The following is a 26,440-nucleotide window of genomic DNA, read 5'->3' as shown; positions in this document are numbered from 1 at the left end:
ACACCATGTTGCTTTCGTGTCTTTCTCAGGGACTATCTCCGAGCTCTCAAACATCAAAGGGTTTTTCCAGCCAAATTGACTTCTGTAGCGGATTGATTGGTTGACCTCTTGTATTGATTGGTGTGACCCTTTCCGGGTTCTTCCCACAGACATCCCAGACGGGTGTTCCCTCCACCTTTCCCTCAGGAGAAATCCTATCTTGTATCTCCGAGGATAAGCAGGCCTTAATAACGAAGGGAAAGCCCAGAGGAATCGCAGCGCTTCCACCGAAACAAACGCTGCAGCCTGGCAGAGGTGTCGGAGCAGGCGTTTTTTTTTTTTTTTTTTTTTTATCTTGCCCTCTGTCAGTGCTGAGGCCGGGCATGCAGTATGTGCTTCACACGCAGACACGTGCATGCTCGCTCATGCTACATGCACTCACTGACACACAAAATCAAATAGTGGTGTGACAGCAGAATTGACTCCAGTATCTATCATGCTGTTACTCAAACAAACATCCCAGCCTGAGTCTGATCTGCTGTGCCAAGAAATCCCCTTATCAGCACCTGGCACACCACACTGCCTTATGCCAGTCTGTACCACAGTGCCAGGACTGTCAGTGTATGACTGAAGCTCAGACACACTCCTTGTCCCTCCGTTTGCCTCATGGATTTATAAAAATACCACTTAGTTTGTCCCATCAAACAGCTAAAAAACACAAACTGCGAATCTGCACACTTCCTAAGGACAGGCTGAGTGGTGCCTCACGGTGAAACTTCCTGTCCAAATTGGGAGAACATTGTGTTTTTCTGTAGCTGTGCTCTTATTCTACCACTTTAAATAAGCATAACCTCTCCCGCTTTCAGGAGGGGGAGTAGCTGAAGGGATGGGGGCTGGAGGAGGGGCTCCTTCGCAGCTCTATTTAATCCCATCGTTCTCTCCATCCTTCAGTCATTTCTTCATATGCTCACACTCACCTCATCTTTGCAGTCTTGTTGTGCCTCATCCACTCAGTCCACCCGGCCTCAGATTTATTACAATCAGGCCTGGGTTCATTATCAGTGATTGCTGAACATGTGCAACGTGTGCAGCCATGCGTCGATAACACTGACGTTTCTCTGTCTAGGGCCGAGCAATTCAATCATTACCACTTTAAGAAATAGCAAGTGGAAGAACGGGCCAAAAAAAGCAGGCAATCCGACATAAATACAGATGCCATAAATTATACATAGGCCACCCCCACCTTTCCTCTGTGTTGAAATGAATATTTCATAAATTCAAGCTCAGCCATCCACATCACAGTAACTGTCGCCGCTTGTCAGAGTAGCAACAATGACGAGAAGAGAGACTCCCCCCTGTGTATTCTGAGCCGCAGCCTTAATTGCTTTCCAAAGCTTTACATAGTCTGTGTGTGCAGCAGTAGGTTTATCAGACGTGGCGAGTGTTATGTCTGGGGTAGTAAGCTTTCACAGCGTGGCCACGGGGGGCTTGTCCGGGCAGCAGCTAAATGAAAATGCCTATAAAGGATAAAGAGCCATATTTTATTATTTTGTATTGTTTCCCGGTGGGTAACTCGTGTCTTCAGGCAATAAATTGTTCAGTAATAACTAAAGTCTTGTTTTGGGGGAAACTGACTGACATGAAAAGGGAGTAATCTGTGAATAGCTCTGCACAGCCCTCCTGTGTATCGCAGGCAGCTCAGTGCGAGCCCAGCATGGCTCCTCCTCTCTGCCTAACTGTCCAGGACTGATCTGTCTCCTGCTGGACCTCAGCAGAAACACAACCTCTAATCTTCTGATCCCCCCTGAACCTGCAAAGTATTTTAGTTACCATCCAAAGCTATCACCTCCACAAACACCTCAGTGGGTGAGAATGCTGCAGCAGATCAAAGGAGGGTGGTTCAACTTTTTGTAACAATCATACTGCTGGATTTTGAAGAAAGGAAATGTGTTTCCTGTGTCCTGAGACGTGTAGTTTAGTGTAAAACGTGACTGTTCTTCTCTGATAAAAAACAAAAAACAAAAAAAGCTCAGTTTTCAAACTCCCAGCATATTTTGTATTTAGAGCTTATTTTCCTGATCTTACATCTGCCCCTTGTCATGCAATTGATTTTCAAAAAAATAAAATCAGGACGTTGTTTTTCAGGGCCACAAAATCGACTTCTGTTTTCTTTCTGTGCTGAATTCTAAAAATAACCTACAGCAGCACACGTTACCTCTGGCAAGTATAAACACTCTAAAAGACTTTCTCCATGGCAACTTACATTTGGCTCACAGCCAAAGTTCACTGGTTTCTTTTTTCTTTTCTGCTTTTCAGATCTTGCTTCTATTTATTGGTCCTCAGATCCTCACACAAAATCTTTTATTTCAACAAAAGTTTTCATTTTTTAAAAGAACAGTTGCAGTAAAAGGGGCGTCGTCGCTGCCTGTGGATTTAGGATCTTGGTTTTTCAGTCAGTTCTTCCTGTGGATATTTAGGATTCTTTGTAATTAGACACACACACACTGAAGTACATCCATGTGCATAAAATCACATCATAGTACCTGTATAGCACTAATGGTAATCTATAACCAGCAGTGCAGATATTTAGAAAACGCACACAGTGCTGTACTGTATTCGTGACTCACTTCTTCAATAAGTTGATTTTATTGTGTGTCCTTCAAACATGTTTGACTAATGTGTGTTATATTAAGCTTACACTGCTGACCACTGCCAATTTTCTACCAATCTATTTTGTCCAGTCCCATGTAATTGATTGATGGGCCATCAAGAGCCATTCAATTTAATCTTCAGTACTGTCCCTTTCAATGAGGCTGTATTGTTCAAGATCCGCTTGAACACGTCAGTAGAGCACATTAGCCCAGGGCTAAAAATTTAAAATGATATGACACTGGGAGTCATGATTGAAGGAATGAGGAATCAGCATCAGTATGGTGATGTTGATGTTACCGCTGGGTGCGTGCCGCTCACCCGAGCACTTTATTGATTTATGATAATGACTGCTGGCCTGAGCCTCGGCCCAGTGTCTCTCCGTGACAGCCTGTGGTCAGAGCACGTTGCAGCCTCGCTAAATTGTGTCACACACTCTTGATGCCTCCTCCCTCCACCCACCGTGGATATCGAGCATGTCACTGGAAAACCAGCTCGATATCCCCAGAGGACGTGGAAACTCAGGCGTTCAGCAGTGGATTGCAGTCAAGTGTGTCAATGGTGCAGACCAGCCTATCTGTCTTTCCATGTCAGACTTGGGCCGCGCAGCAAGGTGTGAAGGGCTGTTGGCGTGGTTTGGATTGGACCTTTTAGACTGCCAACGCTGCAGCTCAGTTAACGACCTTTTATTAGAGCTACAGTCCCAATTCTTTGAGATTAAAGAGGTTCAGGATCAGTAATGGGTCCTGTCTGTGTTCAGCTCTGTTCAACATCTCTACTGAAACCTTCCAGCTCTCACCAGTTGCCCTGGCGCATGTGATTTGTGAATGCTTTTACCCAGTATGCATTTCAAACCAGGCAACCCCCGGCATAAAACCCCCAGCAATCTGTCCCGCTTTGTTGCAACCAAAGATCCCCAATCTGGCTTTGATGAGCTCGTAAATCCAGAGCCCCAGAGCGTGGTGAGGCCAGGCTCCATGATGGCAGAGTCTCTAAAAGGATGATCAGATGGCTTTATTGGCCAGAAGAGTAAGGGGGCAGACCGTCAGGGGCCTTGTTATTGGCCTGATTTATCCACAATCCCCTGAGTGTCATCTTCATCAGCTCGCCTCTGTCATCACAGCCGGTCTTTGCTGTTTGAGAGTCAGAAAATGCGTTTATGGTGTGTGGTTGTGCCTGTGTGGGTGGCTGGATGGTCCCATCATAATTCTAACCTCTCGCCACTTTCCACCTGTCACACACCTTAATGAGGCTCCAAAGACAGTGGAGCCAGTTTTATGTCTGCTCTTATCTGATTCATTGTTGCTTTATGGTTGTATTTTTTTTTTCTCCTGCTTTGCTTCTCACCTCCAACCTCAGTCATTGTGATTAGTGATTTGTAGCGTAGATAAACACGGTTGTTGATCTGGCATAGGTCCGTGCACCATGTAGATATCAGACAGGCAACATCTGAACTGAACTCCCTCTGAAAATCTGATTTGGACACTTGTTTTTCTTTGTTACTCTGTGTATCTTATGAGCACATATGTGGTGACACAGTGTGTGTGTGTGTGTGTGTTGTGTGTGTCTGTATCTGTGACAGTATGTATGACATGAAAGAAAAGATTTGATTCCCAACCACTGTCAGTTTATTAGATTAACAATTACAACATCAGTAACTGAGAATAATAATAATAATAATATAATCAGAACCTTAAAGAAAAAGTTTAAGTTCAAAGTAAACATTACACCTATGCATGAAAATTAGTGAGACAACCTGCTGTGACATTTCCATGTAATTGTACATAAGTTACTAACTTACACAGATTATGTTCGACTTACAGTCGAGGGCCATTTTGATAATAATGTTTGGTTCAATTCCTGCTTGTAAAACTCTGCTTAAATTACTGTAACAACCTGAAACTACAATCAGAATCTGAATGAAAGTGACTCTTAACCTTGTTCACAGAGACAGCTAAACTAGCTGCAGTCGAGCCAGTAGGTGAAACCCATTGATTCCTCCCACCGCAGTGACCCTGAGCATGTGGGAGAGTCGTCTCAGGGGTCGATTAGTGGTGAATATGTAGTTGCTCTTCTCTTCTCACTCTCATACATTATGTATTGGAGACAGTGCATCAGAGGACAGGGTCATCAAATGCCATTTTGCCATAGAAGCATAATTGAGGGACTTACAGTAATGCAGCATTAGAGGAGCTATTTTTGTCCCTGGATGTTGGTTGCTTTGCATTTTTTTTTGTTATTGATGATGCAAGACAAAACATAACAGGTGATTTAACATGGCATGCCAACTTTTCATGATCTTTCAAATTAACCACATTTAAATGGTTTTCAATGGACAGGAACGTCAGACAGATGTGACAGAACAGACATTCAGTGAGACGATCTTTGCATTACAAAGACTTGGACAAAGGACAGAGCAAACGTGCGTTTGATATGGAGGAGTCTGTGCTTTCTGATCTGCCCCGTTTCTGTTTTTTGAACTAATGAAAGTTACACTTGTAATAATTAACTAAAAGGTTCTGAAAAATCAGAGGTTCAGAGGATTTAGTCTATATCAGTTGATATCCAGGGGACAGATTACTCAGCTTACAGGACAAACCACATGATTACATAAACATTGGGGCTTTAAAGATCGGAATTAAACCTTCCTTTTCTGAGAAAGACTGTATGAGCAGGCTGACCTGGTGATTAGATGGCTGACTGGCCTTCTTTCATTGATCTCAGTGTGATTCAGCTTCTTCCGAAGGCCACACTCCTTCCAGTCCAGCAGCAGAACTATGGATAAGACAGCGCTTTGAGCTAGATCATTCAGTTATGTCTCTCCGGTTAGAGGTGGCTCCGTGCCACATTCCTTTAGTTAGTGACATTTCACGTTAAAAACCATGAAGTGAAACTTAAACACATACAGTACATTTGCAGCTGATATGTTTTGGAATGATGTGAATTGACCTCGTGCTTCCGTCTCCCACCGGAGCATGACTTATCCCCTTTTCTGCCAATTATCACAGCACCAGTCTCATCAGGTGAAAACCACCTCCTCCACAGTTTTAATATGCAAATGTGAGAAATCCTTTTCTCTGCCGTCGGCCTCCCCCACACTTTGAAAGATTAAATATTCATGATCTCCATGATCACTGTGAATTACAGTTCAGTGATATCCAGGAGTGAGCCTCCACTGCAGTGTGTAGTACTGAGGGTCTGTGGCACTAAATGCAGTCTATTGCTGATTATTTAGCATTATTTAGGTACAGTGCAGTCAGATCAATGTGTAAATAATTGAGAGGCCGTGTGTCTGTGTGTGTAAGAGAGAGGGAGTGTATACAGTACAAGGGGAACATATGGTGGTGATTTTAGTGAGGGTGGATCAGGAGTTACGGTTCCCTGGGGCCCCACTTACATCTATTATTCATGTTTTAGAGGGTCTGACAGCCATTCAACCTATGTTTGGTTACAGGCTCGGGGGTCCTTACTTTGGTCCCTGTTTTGTCTGAATCCACACTGTTCAAACAGCATAAGCTCTGATGTATAACAAATAAATATGTAAGAGTGTGTAATAAATTCTGAAATTACAAGAGTAATGAAAAAACAATTGTCTTTGTATAATTGTAAATTGTAAAAAAACAAAATGGCTACATGACGCGCTGAAATGCACATTTATATATCAGCTGCTGCAGCAATATTCTGCTGTATTTATAGCTGTAGTCCTCCTCCGGGTTTAGGTTTTAATGCAGGGGTTGTATCTCTTTATGGTCAGCTTTTTGCCACCAGTGCGTAAAGCCTAAAAATAACCAGGGGAATGGTAGATATTCTACTAAATAAATCACATGTAGATACAGCAGCTGAAAATGTCCCATAATCCCTTCTGCATTAGTGAAGTTCCTCCTCTGGTTAAAGGGGCACTTCACAGATTTTTACACAGAAACATCAGTTTTATAAGTAGAGGTCTGCTCGAGTCCTGTCGTAGGCAAACGATGAACTTTCAGGAAAATTTTGATTTATTGCTGCTCGTTTCAATTGCAGCTGCTCATTCACTGGTGGATCTTTGTTTTCTCTCTCAGATCCACTTTGGATCAGGTTTCATTATCCTCTGGTCTAATGCAGATTTGTTCTGATTTGTGTTTTCTGTTTGTTTTCTTTTATAAAATTATGCATGTAGGATTCAGGTAGAATTTCCACAGGTCTCTTTCTGATCCAGATTTGATTAAATGATCTATGACGACATAATGATGCCAAAGCTTGGGCATCTAACAAACAGAGGTTTTTAATTGCATCATGGGAAATGTAGGCTCCTGTCATTTTGCTCATTTCTTTTTAAAATCTCTCTCTTGTGAGTCCCCAAACTTTATGGAAGTACAACACAAACTGACAGAGAACCCATTTAAAGTCGCCATGAAACAGAGTTAGAGCCTGTTTATTTTCTATAATGTGATGTATATCTGAGAGAAATCGAGTATGTGGGTAGAGAATTATGAGATGTACTTAAATTCAGTTCTTCCAGTTTGATTGACTCACAAGAAAGTAAATAAGTGTGGCTTCCGAATACAGAGCAGTGTGGTTCTATAGAGCGCGGCTTTCCTCCAATCACACCTCTGTCATCCATGTTGTGGTATCAAGAAGAGGAGGAACCACACACACCTCATATTATTAACCAGCTGCTAGTATAGTACAATTTATATATGATAGAAAAGCATAAAGCATGTTAAAGGTATTATCTACACGAGTGTCTTTAATTGCCATTATATGCATTTCGTTATGTTGTCTTGTGTCTCCAGGTGTGGAGGGGCACCATAGCCAGGATGCGATACCGGCGGATGCGAGCGGCCCTCGTCATCCTTCAGGCTTATCGTCGCTACAAGGTCAAGTCCTACATCCGCGAAGTCAACCGCCGCTTTAAAAATGTAAGATCCATGAAGGACTACGGCAGACACGTGAAGTGGCCGACGCCCCCCAAAGTCCTGCGCAAGTTTGAAGAGGCGCTCAGGAGCATCTACAACAGGTACTCAGACGTGAAGATGACATTTTCTACGTAGTGTTTCTGCTGCCAGAAGATTCCAGCTGCTGGTTGGCTCCAATTATAGACAAGGTTTTGCGTCAGTTCTGTTGAAATAGTTCAAATTTAAAATGAAACTATATTTAAATGTTTAACAATGTACCACAATTTCTCAAACTGTCATTCAGAACAGAGACAGAGGCTGAGTCTCTTTAAGCTAAAATGATTTTAAACTGCTGTGTTTTTAAAGAAAATTGCTTTTCCTAAATTGGCTGAACTAAAAGTGGATCTGACCCGAGCCGCGGGAGACGACACATGGCCTCACGTGTTATTTTACATCCAGATGAGTCCATTTGAAGCAGCTTACACACGTTTCCTTCTGCCTTGGGCTCATACTGAGTATTGATTTTTCTTCCTCCATCAAAGACTCATCTCTGCCTTTCATCCCAATGTCTGTTTGTTTTTTTTTCTATTTGAAGTTAAAAAATAGTCTTCCTAGTGAATGATGTTGGCTGTCAGGATCTGTAAGTGAAAGGCCAGTAAGCACAGTACAGCTGGGGTCTACTGTAGTCCTGCTGTACCACCCCACTGCCCCAACTATCAAGGCCTTGTACAGTATTCTCAGTGGGCACATGCTGTTGTATCAGATGATACATTCTTAGTTTTCTCTTTGTGGGTGTTTGGATGTGTTTTCCTCCAGGTGGTGGGCATGGACGCTGATCAAAGGCCTTTCTCCAGAGGAGGCCCTGCAGGTGAGGGCCAAGGTAGCCAGCCTGGAGGCCCTGAAGGGCCAGAGGGCTGACTTGGGCCTACAGAGGGCCTGGGAAGGAAACTATCTGGTGAGTAGGTGGATGGTTGTGTGAAAGACGTACAGTGATACGTGTGATTTTATGGACTTGTTTCTTTGTGTGTCCTGCAGATGTTTCAGTCTTTATGTGTCTATAAAGTCCATATTAGGGCTGGGTATTGAACCTCAGTATATTTTTGGGTACTGAGTGAATGCATCTGACTCTTTGATCAGAGATTTCCTGATTTAAAGCTCAATTTTTTTTCTTTTGTTAAATGAAAAAAAGATTATGTAGTAAAACATTTATATCTTTGTCACTTTTTATTATTGTGGTATCAGCAGAGGTATGAGGCACATTTGTTTCTTGATGTCAGCGGATGCTGTAACTATTCTCAGTTTAATTATATCGGATTCAGGCAGTTTATTCAATGAAAACTGTGTTGACAGTAAATTTTGCTCGTTATGCGATTCATACTTTCAGTAATTGGATAAATTAGGTTTATTGCATTGATTTATGAGACTGTGCATAGGATTGGAGCTCTCCTTCACCAACCTCATCTGAGCTTGATCAGCGTCAGTGCTCTTCTATGAATTCTTTTTTTTTTTTAAAGGAGCTGGAGTGTTTTAACGGGTTCTGGGTGTTTTTTTGTGGCCAATAGAAGCGAGACAGCCCTGACACAGCAGCGTCATTCACACTCGTCTCCAGCGAGCTGCAGCGGAAAGACAAATTCATGAGAGTTCTGTTCTCCTGCAACGTGCGCAAGGTAGAGGGTTCACAGTGCATTTATCCACAGCTAACAACGTGCACACACAGTCACAACATGTATCTGTCTGTACAAAAAAAAAGAAAAACCCAACTGCTCCTGGTTTGTGCCACTTCCCCACAGGGTGTTAAGATGTTAGTGTGCTTGTGGGCGCTCACTGTATCCTGTGGGGTGACTAATGAGGAGCTTTGTATTTCCCAGATCAACCGTTTCCACAAGGCGGAGGACAGGGCTGTGCTCATCACTGACCGCCACCTGTACAAGATGGACCCCCTGAAGCAATACAAGCCCATGAAGAGCATCCCCCTCTACAACGTAAGACACTCCCTGTTATAACACCATTCCCTTAACGGCCTTCTTTATTATAAAAACCCAGGGTGCTAAACAGAGAGTGGCTCATTAGACACAGGTATAACACCATTTTAGTGTTCATTTCCAAGGAGGCTACATTTAGTGGCTTAATAGAAGCAAAGATCTTCTAGATTTAAATCCACAAAACACAGTTGTTCATGTCATTAACCAGTGTGGGCCACAATAAGAAGGATTTATGCAGAATTGCTTTGGGTTTGTACTGAATTTCAGGTTACACACTTAATCAGGCTCATAGTGAAAAGCCGTAGATCAAATTACTGCACAGTAAAATGCTGTCAAGAGCACAGGAGTCCTTTGTTTTTGTTGTTGATTCATCCAAAGTGCAGCCTGATGTCAGTTCCATATTTATATATAAAGAGGAAAGGGGAATATGAGGTGAATGAAGAGTTCAGGCACCGCGGGTTTAGTCATGTACATTTAGGTGAAATCTCACCGTAGCTCACAGATGTTTCACCATGTGACGAGGGCGAAGTAGAAATGTAATTCCCAAAAAAGAGGCTGAGAAGCACTACTTTACTCCACTGTATTTAACACATAAAAGGTTATATAAAACATTAATCCTCCAAATATAGAAGTGAATGAAAAAAGGCATCAAGGTTGTCAAAGTCAGGACAACTCTTCCAACCTCTGGAAGTTTGTTCCAGCTCTGTAGAGCATAGTAACTACATGCTGCTTCCACGTGTTCACGTGGTTCACGGGGTAAAAGACAGAGACGTATTTTAATCCTTAACCACTGAGAGATGTATAGATGAACAGCAGTAATTTAAACTCTATTATTAACTGTTTGATATATACTATTCTACTTCTTGCCAAGTCCAATTACAATGGCTGCTTTATTATACAGAGGCCATATATCAGAAGATGAGAGCCCACTCCAACGGATTAAAATGTATGAACTGCCCAGTTTAAATTACTGAAGACTGAGCACAGTAATAGGATTATTTTATTACATTCTTCTCATTCAAGTTTAAATGTCTATAAATGGACACACAGACACATGTAGACTCCTACATGTTGCTTTTAAAACACATAAATATTTTAGTTTAGAGGTTTTAGGAAAGCTATTCCTAAGTGTTTTAGATGGTCAGATCAGTTAGATGCCATCAAGGTCACAAGCAAAAATAGAAAATGTGCTGGTTGTCGTGCTGGTTGTCGTGCTGGTTGCTGTGCTGGTTGCCGTGCTGGTTGCCGTGCTGGTTGCCGTGCTGGTTGTCGTGCTGGTTGTCGTGCTGGTACTCAGCAGCGTACTCATCATTAATGAAAAATAATTGTTAGCTGAAGCTCTGCTTTTTATTGGGCATATCTGTTTTATACAACAGTGAAACATCAGTTAAACACTAGTTATTTGATACTTTTGCATGTTGTTTCTTCAGTGTATCCTGCTGTTTGTGATAAATAAAAATAAACACCAGGGTAGGAACTTGAACGGCTTCGTGAAGCTGTGGCAGCGGTGACAGTGTTATCTCTGATTTCCCACCAGGCTGTTGTCCTGTGGCAACATGTCAAGATGCAAAAATCTCATTCAGCTCCACAATTGGCTAGTTTTAATTTATATTCACACTGTGATAGGTCTATTGATGCAGCCACACACACTCAGCACATGAGGCTGTTTCCATGGAAAATGAATCCTGTGTGTGTTGACTTCATGCTACTTGTTTTCCCTCACAGTCACTGCCACAGTCCGTTTCATTTAAAATTTTCATTTCTTCGAACTTTTCGCACAAATGTCATCCATTTCTGGAATTTGTTTTTTACTGTTATTGTGACCTGGTCAGAAAACAACACGTTCTGGTTCAGTTTGTCCTTCTATATTTGTGAGGACCCTCATTCACATAATGCATTCACCAGCATCTAACCCAAACCTTAAACCAATAGTTTGGTGGACTCTGTGCTGTTCGGCAGATTTAGCGATCTTCAAACAGAGCCAGGCTAAGCTAAGCTAACTGTCTCCAAGGCTGGTCGCTGACAAAGGCCGGGGGGAAACGTTTTGAGGGTGGTGAAACTTGTTGTAACCTCACAGCTCGCAGGGTTAATTTAGTACATCGCACATTTCCACAGCACTAATTCCCAACTGAGCCATGTACATACTCACCCCTCAGCTGCGTCATCAGTTAATTCCAGTCGCTTCTACTTTACTGTTTTTCAATCGACATTAATGTCAGAAAAACTCCAAAATGTTGGCTAAAAGACATTTAACACAAACCATTTCTTGCAGTTGAAGGTAAATTTACTGCCAAATCTTCCTTCCAAGAAAACAAAGAGAGAATAGAAAACAGCATTCAATGAAAAATATTGATATTTCTTCTTCTTCTTTTATCCATTATGTTCTGCCATGACAGAAACATTGCTTACGCAATTTATTGCACCACTGACCTTGGAAGTGAGGCAGAAATGAGGCAGGAAGTAAAGGTGTAATACATTAATCTCTGAGGCGGATACGCCCCCGTCGTCTGGTGAAATGAGTGAGATATGAGGCCGGTGTGCAGTGACAACTGTGACAAGACACCCCAGTGTTCAATCTGACAAAGTGACAAGAAGGAATTACAGAGCCTGGAGACGGACACCCAGCGCCTGTATCGCTGCATCTGGAAGTGAAATGGGGAGATGGAGTTTAGACAGATGGTGGCAGAGAGAGAGAGCTGCATGAGTTAAGGAGATTTTTAGTTATTGTTCATTCAGAGACAGAGTGTCACACACACACACACACACACATAAGCTGATAGATGAGGCTCAGTCAGAAACACACGGCAGGGACAGGACAGGGAGCTACCAGTGCTGTAGGACACAGTACGGTTTGCAGCTTTCACACAACACAACAAGAGTAGTACAGTACACACAGAGCTCCACATACACATTATAACAGAAGATACACTCAAGGGTATTTTTAATCCTTTTTTTTAATCCCCTTTTTAACCATAAAACAAACTTTTTTTGTGTCTTGTTTTTTTATCTAAACAATTAAGAATTTGTTGTGTTCGAAAAGAATAAGTTTAATTATCAATCGCATGAAAAGACCAAAACCAACAATGAATGGGTTAGGGTTAAGGGTCTGAGTGTCACAGACAGCGCAGGAATGTATTGAAGGATAGGTTCACATTTCATATCACGTTTGTTTTAATGCAATACTCACATGACCATGACCGTATGTAAATAAAGAGCTTTTGGTCTCTGTCTTTGTCCAGACAGGCTCTGAAGAAAATCTGAATTCTATGTAACGGAATGGGGAACAAAGTCCATAGTTCTCGTACTGTATAAAAATACGTTCTGAAGATCAGCTGAAGCAAATGTAGTGCTTTAGCAGAGTTTAGAGTTAGACAAACCAAGAGGGTTTCTTCCAGAGTTACTGTCTTTTTAGTAGCATATTCTTGTTTTGTGTTACTGTCCCTCTGCGGCTTTGGAAGACAACGAAGAATCGTAAGAGACAGACAACCCAACGTCTGTGATCATAACCACTGCTCTTTTGCTTCCATAACACCAGGCTTTTTTACTCAGTGAAAGGGAGAGTGAATTGGTCAAGGTGAAAAAGTGCAAAGGCGGGTGAGAGGAAGTGCAGAAAGAGAGAAAGGTGGGTGAGGAGGATGAGCTACAGATACAGATGTAGGGAGAGCCATGGCAGCGTGACGCGGAGCTATTGATCGGAGAAGGTCAAACAGAGGGGAAAGCAGTTAGCTCATTGTTGATTAGCACTGATAGGCTAACACCACAGCATCCCCTCAGCTGTCCCACGCTGTGTATTTATTGCTGCTGCTGCAGGGCAGCAAAAGGGAATGGCCCTGCTGATAGATGTCTGGTACTTTAGCGAGGAGCCAGCAACGGTCTGCCAAAAGATTCATATGCCAATTAATGCCTGTGCTGCGAAAGTGAGATCATTACACTGTATTTCTCAATGAATAAAACAAATACTGTGGAAGAAGCGGTGAAATATCTGTTCTGCACAAGTGACTCATCTCGCTGCTTTCCACCATCACTTCTCTCCTTTTCACCTTCCATCTTTTTTTCCATTCTATTCCTGCCTCCCCCTCCACCCATCCCCACCTCACCCCTCTCCCTATCTTAGTGTTGTCTTTCCCCTCTCTTCTCTCCCCCTGCTGCCGCTTCTCTCTTCCCGCTGTTGTCATGCCAACTTCCCAGGAGACAGTGTTGTCATGGATACCGAGCGGCAGGGCAGATCAGCTGATGTCTGGTGTCGTTCAGGCATGTGCACAAATCGGTCTCTTGTATGTGCGCTCTTTTCCACCCATTTTTCCAGCGAGGCTTATCTGCGATCCCTCCGGCTCTCCTTCTCCTCACGTTCACGTTTTTTTTTTTTCTTCATTCACCCGTCGTTCCCCTCACTTCAACCAAACACCACCCACAGCTGCCGTGTGGCCATGTAGACTTTGTTTACATGTGCAGCCCTGTTGTGTTGTTCTTAACCAAATGGCTCAAAGAATATAAGGCAATGAACAGAAAAGTGGCAGCTTTCTGAAAGTAGCTCTCAAATTATGCAAATCTGTTTATACAGGAGGACAAGAAGCTGATTAAGCAGACATTGTGGTTGTGTTAATAAATTCATTCATCTCAGAGGGAACTTGCAGGAGGATCAGTGTTATTTTGCTCCATAAACATCTCTGCCCATCGCACTGGTGCCCTCACAGACTCACAACATGAATGGCTGCACAACGCAGCTGATCATATTATATTCATTTAATCACAAAGGCCATAGTCTTTGCTCTTGTCTACCTTTACCAGACTGCTGGGATGTGTTATATAACCCATAAGTTGCTCCCAGTAGAATAAACTGGGAGAGAACCTTCTGTTCAAATTATGCACTCATGACAAACACAGAGCTGAGTGGATCAGACCGGAGAGCACTTGACAAAAACCATCGTGGTCCTTCATGAGTGTTCACAACTTGTACACATTGTACAGCAGTTTCCTCAGTAGTGCTCTCACTGAAGTCCACCCACTGGTGTTACTGTTTGGGAACATGGCATTTATAAGACATCAGCAACAAGTCGTCCCTCAGAAATGGTGCAAGCCTTCCGGCTTACACAGCAACAAATATGTCAACATGTTTGAACTTATAAAACATCAGGAAACAGTGAAAAATATCAAGGCCTCAAAACTGGTACTGTATGGATGGTACACAGACTACAACCGTGATCAAAAGCTCGCTGCAGTCACACAGCCTGTAGAGGACCTTTAGTTAACACAAACAAACCACTGCACAAATTTAGCCCTCACTCTGAGACGCTCTCGGCCAAATTGGACTGCAGTAATGTGTGTAGTAAACGTTCCATCATCCTCGAGTTTTTTTTTTCTTTTGTTTGTTTGCTTTTTCAGATTTGTGCTGGTCGGACAGATGAACAACTGAACAGATGGCCGGGCAGATAAATGCCTCTAACAGATTTCGTACTCGGGGTAAAACTGATTGAGTGACTCAAGACAAAAAAAAAAATGAGACAAGGAAACAAATCAGAACGTATCATTACCCGACTCATTAGAACACTGAGTGTCGTTCCAATCAGTTAAGCCTTTAATATAAATGTAAATGTAATCGGCTCCGTGCAATTAACTGCGGGTGGATTGGTAGACAGAGAGGTATCGCTTAAGGCTTTAATTCATGGTGATTACGTGAAGTGTTGGTTTCTGAAGTCACAGGCGTCATGTTGGAGCTAAATAAGCTAGCTGGTTATTTAGCTGCTGGTAGCAACATGTCTCTGAGCGTTACGCTGTGGTGTGTGGATATTAATGTACCTGACTGGCAGCCCTGTGGCTGCTTCCTCAACATGCAGCGCCTGAGTTCAGCTCCAAAAGACAAATTAAAAGGGAAACAAATGGTTAAAGGTATAAGGGAGAGAATGACAAAGGAGGCAGAGGAAAAAAAGAAAGAAAAGATAAAGAAAGATAAACAGAGAATGGAGAGTTTATGAGACATGAGGCTGAGCTCTTTATCTGCCTGGGCAGATATTGTTTTTTTTCCTGCTGTGTCTACTCGTACAGCCAGACAATCCAATCCAACTGCAAAACTGGGATTCCCCTTTTAGCTGAGCTGCTTTCCATTGGTATGTGATTTCAGGGGCTTTGATTGGCCCTTTGGGATCCTGATCAATAAATCTCACTCCATGCTCCAAGTGCTGATTTAGGTTTAGGTCCCGAGTGGGAGGAATCCCATGCACCAACAGACACCAGACACTGGCCTTGATTTATTTATTTATTTGCGTTAACTGAGTTTATTTAACAACCCTCAGGACAAAATGCTGTAACCAGTGACACAGTTCAAAGTCTGTGTGGTGCAAGAATAAACGGAATAAGCATCATTTTATTAAGGCTTTTCTTTTCCCATTGAAATGAGAGATACACCAAATTCCTCAGGTCTCTTCCTTTTCCTTCCTTTGGATGTGAGAGAGGATGAATTGTGTCCCGGTGCAGCAGCCCCAGTGAATTCACGTCCTCTGGGCTGTGCCAAGTCAAATCCCCTGATATGCACGTGCATCTGTGTCTGTGTATGTGCTGCATTTGTGTTTATCTACAATACAGATGGTTATGTGATACGTTTCTCAGTACACTCTCCTGCCTTTGCACATGTTTGTGTTTCTCTTTTGGTTCTATGTACATGTGTTAAACTGTGTGTCCTCTCTCTCTCTCGATGTGTCCCAGGTGACTGGATTGAGTGTGTCCCCTGGGAAAGACCAGCTGGTTGTGTTCCACACCAAGGACAGCAGGGATCTGGTGGTGTGCCTGCAGGGTATGGTCCCTGACAATGAGAGCCGCATCGGGGAGCTGGTTGGCACCCTGCTTAGCCACTTCAAGAGGTAAGCGGTGGACAACAAGTGGTGGTGGAAGCTGAATTACTGATTTGTCGGCCATTTCCATCTGTTGTTGTCCTGAAATGCTTGAAAAGCTGGGCTGTGGTTTGTTGATTGACCTGTGGCACCAAGGTGAAGGTTGAGGCTCCTCCTCTTCCGTTCGCTGCGCAGTGAAAATTGCACATTTGAGTTAAATTCGAGCTGGACTCCAGAATAAGACGCAGTCTGAAACGACAGCTGACTGAAAATGACACCGTGTCAGATCAAATCGTCTTGGCCCAGATGTGTGGTATTGACCGATGTGACCTGTGGCAGGGGGATTATGGGGCAGATAGAGTGCACGGTCACAGCTGTCCTCACTTCAACCCTAATGTTCACTTAATCTGAGCTCAGCGCTCTCTTCAGGACGGGATGCCGTGAAGGCTTTCATTAATTTTGTTTCCAGCCTCCAAAGCGGAGAAAAACACAGATATAGATTACACGCTGAAATGAAATCCCTGAATCCTGCCGTCGCTCTCTCTTTTGCTTCAGAACAGTCTCTTTTCATATTCCTCACTAAACCACTATTCATGATGTGAGAAGAAAATCAACTGTGTACCTTTGTCACTTGAACACATTGAAGAACAAAAGCATTTTACTTTATTATATAACAAAAACCTTTTATATAATAAAATACTGTTATGTAATAAAATAAAATGCTGTCACATGCTATTAATTGCATTGTATTACAGTATTTAGTCAGTGTTAACAAGTATTCTTTCCCTGTCATTACAAGCAGCTTACACATGGTTTAGCTCCACATCAGTAGGAACCTCTTGTGTCCTTGAACTGTTTTTTTATTTCTTCCAAACACCTTCAAAGAAAGAATTTAGGAGGCAACTCTAGCAAAAGGTGTGTGAATTAAATGATTTCATTCATCCTCCGTGTTTTAATCCCAGGAGAGGATCACCGTCACCTTAGATAACAGTAGCTTATGTATAAACTCATACAGACACACAAAAAGTTACTCATCTCCAAAACTGAATATTATGCGAGCTGTGCAGAAACAAAGAAATGCAAAATGTTTCTGAAATATCTCAAAATCACCTTATTACTATACATCAGGAGGCATATGAAAGCTGCACCAGTCCTTCTGGGTCATGTTTGGCCTTTGGATGTGAGTAAGGTCGACGTGGAGGTTACCTGTCTTTCTTCTGTTTACTGTTACATTGCTGGTGTGGCTAAAAATATAACATGCATTAGAGAAATGTTAAAAAAAGAGAAGTAAATCTGTTGGTGTTTGATCTTTTCAGTTCATCTGATCATTCTGTTCTTTCCTTCCTGTGATTGCTGTTTTGATAAGGCATCGCTGCCCTCGCTCATTTCACTGATAACTGAATTGACTCTGGCACGTGTATTGATTTGTGCGTGCTTGTCTCTCTTTGTGTGTCCGACTGTGTGTGTATGTGAGTGAGAGAGACAGAGGGACAGTATTTGAGCATGCAGGCAGATGTGCCTGCATCTGCTTATCTCAGTGTGTGTGTGTAGCTTTGCCGGTGCGCAGTGTGTGGTGTGTGTGCGCTCCATCATTGCCATTCTGTGATGGTATCTTGTTTGATTGTGGAGCCCATTTCTCTGTAGGTGTCGGGCTGAGAAAGGCCTCCGCTGGGCCTCACGTAATGACCCTCCATGTGCTACGCATGGCGACTCATCCATCACTGGGAAACACTGACAGAACAAAGGGCACGCCGGCGTGTGCAAATATGCACGTGTGTGTGTGTGTGTGTGTGTGGGTCTGGCTGCATTTGTGTGTGCCTGCATGAGGAGGAATTCCTGAGAGGCAGTCTGCATGCGACTGTGCTCGTGTCTGTGTATCCGCACTGTATGATCCCTCGCATGCAGTGGCCCACTACTGCAGCTCCCTGTAGATGTGGCTTTAACCTTTATCTCTCCTTCAGCATGCTGCACAGTGCACAGTATGCACAATAGCAGGCAGGGAGAAGGGCAGCTTACAGCAGCAACAAAGCAACACTTTATCCTGCTCAAAGTGACAGCGAGGCCAAAGCTGAATGACGCCGCTGCTGGGAATAAACCCTCCTCTTGTCACGCCCGTGTCTGGATGCTTGAGTTTCCATGAGGCGCGATTTCTTTTTGACGCCTTCCGAAATCTGCTCGGCGTTAATCTGTTTTTTCACGTTATTATGATTTTTGATTTTTGGCCGAGGACTGAAATGGTTTCAACTGTGAAACAGTGTCAAGCAGAAACTTATCAATATCACGCCAAGTTGCCTCATACTGAAGTGATGTGGAGATTTTGGCAGCGCATACATAAGAAGATAACCCTCTTATCGGCCATGACGCACCAGTTGTCTAGAGAAATTCAGAAATACTTCATTCTTATTTTGCATAAAAAGGAGGGGGGGATTAGATTCCCATGCCTTCGGCCTCCCTCCTCCTTCTCTTCCTCCGTCCTTATTTTTCCCCTCTCCCTTTTTCATGCCTTTTTTTCCCTCATCCTATTTTTGACTATATCCCCTTTGTACCACCACCCCATACACCACCCCCACCCCTCCCCACCCCCCACCAGTCTTCCTATTTTCCTCCCCTGGCTCCCCCTTCTTCATTTCTGGAGAGGAGGCAATGAAATATTTAAGACTGTGCTGCTGTTGAGGCCTATATTTAGATGAGACTGAGCCACCCCTTTCTCCCTGTCTTGTGTGTGTATGTGTGTGTGTGTGTGTGTTGACATGCACCCGACTGCAGTGCACCCACCGTCCGCTGCCAGGATAGCAGAGCACACACCAGGCATCTGTCACACATAAACTCTTTGCGCGATCAATAAGAGATTCAGGTGATTCAGAAGACCTTGCTCCATGGTCCACGCTCTCGTATTGATTACCGTAAATTCTCAAACAGTGAGATGAGAGAACTGGCCTTCATTTGAAATGGGTTTAATTTAGAAACAGACCATTGTTCCTCATTTCACTGAGATTCGACAAATATGGTTTTAATTTCCTCCTGTTTTCTAGTGAGTTGCTAACATATTTACCTTTTGACTTTATAAATGTGGGATAATTTCCACATCACTGATTCTGTCAGTACAACCACAATCATCGTGTCTCACTATTGCACTTTCTTGGTTTTAAATGCTTCTGCTTTGCCATTTTTCAACTATTAAACCACTGTCAGTGAAACTCAACACTTCCTGCAAAGATGTTTCATATTAAAAGCCTTCCAATAGGCCAAGTGGCATAATCCCCCTCCCCTCTCCTTTTAATGTGAAACATGTACAGGAAGTGTTTTCGTTGACAATAGCTTAACACTTATATTTTTAAAAAAAAAGCAAATTAGTGAATGAAAACGAGGATGTTCTCTGTAAAAGAACATTGTGGAGTGGTGACAGGAATGTTTTGTTGTACAATGTTTTTTTTTCCTTTTCTCCTTTATTATTGCCGGACATTTATTTGTTTCTTCCAGTCACAACCAACCCCAGCTTTTATTTCAGTTCCGTCTTTTTCTTCTCATTCAGTTTTCTGACATTTCCAGTGGTTTATTTCTTAGTCAGTGCCGCATCACACACACTTCCACTCTGCTTCACACCTTCCCCGCTGAGATCTGAATGTAAGAATAGCTCAGCGTTTAATTATTCATCCACATCCTCAATTCTCACAGGTGGCAAACGTCAGTTTAAAGATTTCGCTCCACCAAATGCAACATAACATCATACTAATGCTAAAATATTCCTGTTATTTATGAGCAAGTGGAATGTCTGACAGGTAAAGGTGACATTAGATATGTTTAGATCCTCTTAACGTTTACAGCCAAATGGTTGGTTTTCTCTCTCACTCTCTGCATGTCTGTCAATCATGACCTAATGACAAAGTTGCCACATGGCCAACAGTTGTAAACCCCTGGTTCACATAATCCCCTCTGTCCTCCTGTCACTGTAGTTTCTGTGTTGTGTAAGCAGCTGGAATTGGTTTCTTAGAAAAGCACTGTGGATTGTTTCTGTAGCAACAGCTTGGTTTGGACTCCACCAACTGCTACCACCGCTGACACTGTCCACAGTGACTAATGAAAAACCCTGTGCAGTAGATTGAGTGTGTGTGTGTGTGTGTGTGGGTGTGGGTGGGTGATGGGAGTCATCGACAGGACTTTGTTAACCCTCAGCTGCTGCATTTTAGTGCATCGAGTAGATTGATGGTTTTGAAACGATTATAGTTGATGGACTGAAAATTTATTGACAGCGATTTTGATAAGGGCTGTTGCCAGCTTTTAGAACTTGACATGAACACTCATTTATAAATAAATAACCATTTAAGTCATGTACGAAACAAAAAATGCCAAACGCATGCTGATCCCAGTTTTTCAGATGAGAGCACCTGCTGCTTTTCTCTCCTTTATACCACTGTAAATTACATATGTTTAGATTTTTGACGATTGGCTGAACAAAACAATAGACGATCCAGCAGTTGTCGAGACATTTCACTAAAAACCATAAATGTCAGTGTCTTCTGGTGGCGCTGGAGGAAAAGTCAGGGGGTTACCGACATGATCAGGATTCATCCTCTGCTGAGTATAAACGTCTTTGTGAAATGTCACGGAAATCCATCTAATAATTCAGCCTGAAGCGACGGACCAACACTGTGTGTAACACCGGTAATAATTTTGCGACCCCATACATTCATCTCGTGACCTGTGGCCGGTCCTAACACCCAGGCTGGGAACCACTGGAGAAATCGATAATGAAAATAAGCCGTCGATGGTTTATTCTGGAGCTCACGGCCTGCAGTGAGCATGAGGACATGTTTCTTGGTTTTCCTCCCTCCCTTCCTCCCTCCCTCCCTCCCTTCTTCACTGTAAACTCTCCAGATCCATCTCAGTGACAGATGTTCACCTCCCTTGTATCTGTCTTCAACCACAGTTCCATCCATTCATACTCTCTCTGTCTTACTCTCCTCTAACCTCCACCACCACCATTTGTCCTTTTCTGTCTTACCTCCCACTTGCTCTCATTCTTCCTCTCCTTCCCCTTCACCCCCCCCTTCCCCATCCTACAGTATGAGTCAGCAGTAGTGTGCAGTGCACAGCCCTTCATTGATCTGTCAGAGTGATGTGCTCATATTCGGTTTATGCCCTTGCCTCTGCCCCCTTCCCTGAAGACCTGAACATTTAGCCTCCCTCCTGTCTGCCCCTGACACTGCAGAGGGGATTTAGGGGAGTGTTAAACCCGACTGCTGAGAGTGGGGAAAAAAAAAGTGGAACAAGAAAAGGAGGAAGAGGAAATAAAGGTGTTAGTGAGAGTGTGTCAGGATTTGTGAGCAGAGAGTGAGGGAAGTGAGATCGAGGTAGGAGGAAGAAACCCCAAACAATTCAAAAAATAAGAGGTGGAGGATGAAGAAGAAGTTGGATTCATCTGCTCGAGGTGAATCTGATGAATTGTGTGTTCTTGGCTCAGGTAACCTATCAGGAATCACATTAGTCTACAGTAGAAAGCTGCGGTTATCAGACTCACCGCAGACACGTTGGCGTCAGAGTGCTTTGTGATTATAATTTTCCTTTCAGTTTGTTATGTGTAGATGGATCTTTAAATGGATATCTGAGTCACAATATCTGCATAAGGCTTTATCATCTTTCTTCCTTCTAACACTGAATCTGTTCTCTTACTAGAACTAGAAAAATTTCACCTACAATGATACTTGTCACCTTGATTAGACACAGTCTTGGAACAAAGTCATATAAATATCTCTTCTTCCTTATTGGAAAATAATTACTATTACACCAAAACTTAAACACATTTGTTCTGTACACAAAAACATTCACATCCTTCACTCCACTCTGGGAAATGCCTCCCTGTTAAAACAAAAATCAGCTCCTCACTGTCAGAGGTGATGGAGATCAAGGTACTGCAGACCATCTCCCACTGTCATCTCGAATTTAAAAAACTGCAGGTACAAAGTTTATTTAATAGGATTATTTTTTGTGGCTCTGTCAGGTTATGGCTGATACCCAGTCCTGTTAAAAAGATGAGTACTGGTGCTGATACTAATCAGCAAATCCCTACCTGTGGTTTTTAAAATGCAGTTGTAAGGTGTGAAAAATATTTAGCTGTAAGGTAAAGGATGCGTTCTGAAGTAAAGGGGCTAAAACACTGGGATGTTCCTTTAATTAAAAGAAGGTCGTCCATTCATGTTGCTTTTCTCTTCTGGAGGATTAAATCTGCTGCTGAGTGTTTGAGCTGCAGAGACTAATGAATATTTAAGAATAAAAACTATTGTTCAATAAATGTGCCAAAGTGTATTTTCTGTTATATCTGGAAATGGCACTGACATCATTTATAACAGCGGAGATAAAAAAAGAAGGATGAGAGGGAGAGTGGTAGAGCAAAGTGATAAGAAAAACAGAGGGAAAGAATGTGTGTGTGAGAGAGAGAAAGCCAAGCTGCCTTTGTCTTCCTCACCAAGGTCACCCTTTCTGCTGAATCAAATATTTCAGACTGATAGAAGTGGGCTTCTTTCTTCTCCTCTTTCCCTCCATCCCTCCTTCTCTATCTCCTCTCTCTCCATCCATCACCAGCCCTGCTGCTACTCCTCGCCCTCCCCCTCTTGTTTTTCACTTCACATTCCACTTCTCCTCCTCCTCATCCTCCTCCCTCCCTCCCTCCCTCCCTCCCTCTCTCTCTCCCTCCTTTCTGGGGCGCTGCGGATGCAGTTCCCATGGCAACCATTGGATCCATGTTTGTCTGATACGTATGCCATCCATTAATAACCCTGCTGGCTGGAGATAATAACGGCACAGCTCGTCCCAGACCACAGACAGAGGAAAAGAGACAGAGACACGTACTAAAGAAACCAGATAGTGTACAAGAGGAAGAATATGAGAGGAACGTAAAGATTTTAAGAAAGATAGAAAGAAAGGAACATAAAAATATGTCAGAGAAAATCAGCACAAGCTTTTATTTTAGCTCTACAGTCAGTTCCAGCTGCGCATTAATCATCTACATGTGTCTGTAATTTTCTTTAACTGGTCTTTGCGTCATGGTTTTATACTGTAAGCTCATCCCAGCATGTTTTCAGGTGTGTCAGCCTCATGCCTCAGCCACATGCTAAATCAGTCTCAAGGACAAAGAACGTCTGCACGTTGTAATAGTAAATGCTTTGATGAGATAGTTCCTGTTTTAAAGTAAAATTGTGCCAGTTTGGAATATTTTATTTAGGCTAACGTCTTGTGTGGTTACTTGTGTTGAGACAGTATTTCACATTTAAGAACGTTGGCTTCTTTTGTTAATTATAAAAAAAAAGTATTGTTTGGTATCAAAAACCAGGTATATTTACATTTGTATAGAAAACAGTCATTTACTTTGTGCCGCCTTCTGTTTGTTCACCAAAGGGTCTTCAAGGATAATCTGTCTGCATCTGTCGTTATATAACCTCCAATCTGCAAAGTCAAATTGTATGAGAGTTCCCAAATTGTCCTACACACATAAAAGAGCCTCAGACACACACTCCGAGTCATTGTTATGTGGGCCAGTGGGGAGTCCTGCTCGTCTCATTGGCACTGTGCTGCAGCCCGGGGGAGGAGGAGGAAGGCTGGGTGGAGTGATGGATGGCGAGTGGCCAAGCCAGAGTGTGTTTGTGTTTCTGTTTTTGTGACTGTGAGGATGTGTTTTTGTGTCTGCTGACTGTGTAAGTATGCATTACAGATAATGCTTAGGTGTGTGTGTGTGTGTGTGTCAGAGGTTGCGTATGAATGAAAGAAATGTGTGTGTGAATATGTAAGTTGGTCTGACCTACTTTTCCACTGCAGCCCCCGAACTACTGCTGAACAACCTTTCTCTCTCCACTTCTTTCTCTCTCACTTACACAGGAATGAACGCACTCAGCCGAGTGTGTTACAGAGGTGTTAGCCTTTCTAATGCGTCTATTATGTGTTTTATTTTATAACACAAGCACCAAGAATTGGTGCTGAAACAATTACTTGATCAGTCGATTGACACAAAATTTTTCAAAACGCTATTTTGATAATCAAATAAACAGTTGATTGATCAATCAAAAAAAAAAAAGAACAGCTGACAGATGAATCAGTAAAACTTGTGATTGTTCTGTCGTATCAGCGTTCACAGCCGTCATCTACGCAGCTAACTGCACCAAAGAACATTATATTCTCGTACGTTGCAGTAATGCATGAAATCTCATGATACATGTGAACAAGATTGAACTCTTGTAATTAGCTGTGACCCTTTGACAGATTCAGCACTCCGGGACAGATTTCTTAAGCCTCATTTCAAATGCATTTTAATGGGCAGAGATAAAAAGAGTTCACGCTATTAGCAAGGATCAGTTTTGCATGGAAAATTCTCTGCCTCTGAAGTTTAATTGCAGACTTAGTAAATCATTTGGAATGCCGTCACTTCGTTAATGAACATTTGTATTTAAGAAACACTCGATTTTATTTCTTTTTCGGATCTCGGACAAATCCCACCACTGAACTTTGCTTGTTAGGCTTCCCCTTAAATGCAAAATACATTTAAACACAGTCCCTGTCGTTGATTGAATAATTAGTTTCTGTCTCAGTAAATCAGACACTAATTACAAACAGATTGCGAGCGCTAATTGAATGAAAGGCTCAGTGCAAATCGGCCTCATGCTTTCATGTCATAAATTTGGCCATCGTCTTTTTTGACTTCAGTGACTTTTACTGTTTTATTTTTGGGTTTTGGTTTTCATTGAATTTGCATGAACAGTTGAACATGGCATGTAAAACATTGTGCACATATATGTGCCGTATATAGATGTATTGTTGCAGCTGCAGTTGAGGTTGTTATTTGGTCTCCTCTTCCTCATTTAGGAAAATGTGTTTACAGACAAAAACTGTTTATGCTTGTTCCAGAATTAGAGATGAAACAAAATTAATCTGACTCTATTTTGATAAATGACTCATTGCTTAAAGCAAAAATCTCATTCTGTGTTTTCAGTTTCTCAAATGTGAAGATTTGCTGTTTGTCTTATGTAACGCTAAACTGAATATCTTCAGCATTGTTCTGTCTGTTCTGACATCTTAAAGACCAAGCGATTGATCGATTAGTGGAGGAAATCACTGGCCAATTATCAATACTAGGAATAATTGTTACTCGCAGTCCAAACTGGAATGTTTGATCTCTTTCCAACTGAAAGCTGTTACTTACGCTACAATCTGATACCTCTGGTTATTTTAAATTTTGTAATTATGGTAAATGTCCTACAGAATAAACCTGTTTCCAACACAAACAACCTGCGAGAGGAGGTGAAGCTGTGCAGCAGCTGTGTGAGGTACGATCTGTGGTCCACTTTAGTCTGAGCACTGCTGCATAAATACTCCAAATCCATAAATGGTCTGAGCAAAGCCCTGCAGGAATCAGGGCTGTAATTTATTTCTTGATAATTTGTGAACATAAATTACTGTCACCCTATTACAAATTGGTCAGTCATACTCTCAGATTAATAATTATCCTGATTAACACCCTAAATCCTGCATGTACATTCTGTTTAAGCTGCAGGTTTAGGAGACTGCCACCTTTTTTATTCCAGTTCAACTTCTATATGTAGTTTTTACTTACTCACCCTGGGTTAGGGTCGTATATTCACACACTCACATATACCGTATATAAATATATATGTATGTTCATCTGTAGGTGTGAGCTATATTTAATCTGCCGCTCACTAGCAGAGTAGTTGCTGCATTCCCATAGGAGCTCCTCTCTCAGGCTGAAGTGTGTGTATATAATGTATGTGCTCACTGTCACTGTGGGTAAAAGCATTCGTTAAGTGCCACACAGTTAAGATGATACAGTAGGAACCTTGATATTTTACAGTCTCCGTCTCTTCAGTGACCTCTACATTTACCCTGTAATCCCCCCACCCCGCCCCCAGACACACATGTTCCACCCAGCAACAGCACCAGTACCATCTCCCACTGTCAGGCCAATTATTATTGGCCTCACAACACTCCCTCCTCCCTCCTTCACCTCCTCTTATTTCCTTTCTCCCTGCCTCGCTCCATTCTCCTCTCCCTCCTTCCTTCCATCTCCTCCCTTTCCTTCATTCAGCTTCCGTCCCCACCTCCTGTCTTCATTTCCCACCTGCCATTAATC

At 42.5% G+C, this 26,440-nt stretch overlaps 1 protein-coding gene across 1 annotated transcript in view; it reads left to right on the top strand.

Moving 5' to 3' along the window:
• myo1d (myosin 1D) overlaps window positions 1-26,440 on the top strand; it is a 76,717-nt gene that overhangs the window by 38,081 nt on the left and 12,196 nt on the right. The window contains exons 17-21 of the mRNA XM_041066972.1: window positions 7,401-7,624; window positions 8,319-8,457; window positions 9,065-9,169; window positions 9,371-9,484; window positions 16,184-16,338. Coding sequence (XP_040922906.1) covers window positions 7,401-7,624; window positions 8,319-8,457; window positions 9,065-9,169; window positions 9,371-9,484; window positions 16,184-16,338 — 737 coding nt within the window. The remainder of the gene's footprint in view (window positions 1-7,400; window positions 7,625-8,318; window positions 8,458-9,064; window positions 9,170-9,370; window positions 9,485-16,183; window positions 16,339-26,440) is intronic.

This window comes from Toxotes jaculatrix, chromosome 21 (assembly GCF_017976425.1).
Source record: "Toxotes jaculatrix isolate fToxJac2 chromosome 21, fToxJac2.pri, whole genome shotgun sequence".
In the NCBI taxonomy this organism is placed as follows: Eukaryota; Metazoa; Chordata; class Actinopteri; family Toxotidae; genus Toxotes; species Toxotes jaculatrix.
The sequence above is the reverse complement of the archived record's forward strand: the minus strand, read 5'-3'. Positions and strand labels throughout refer to the sequence as shown.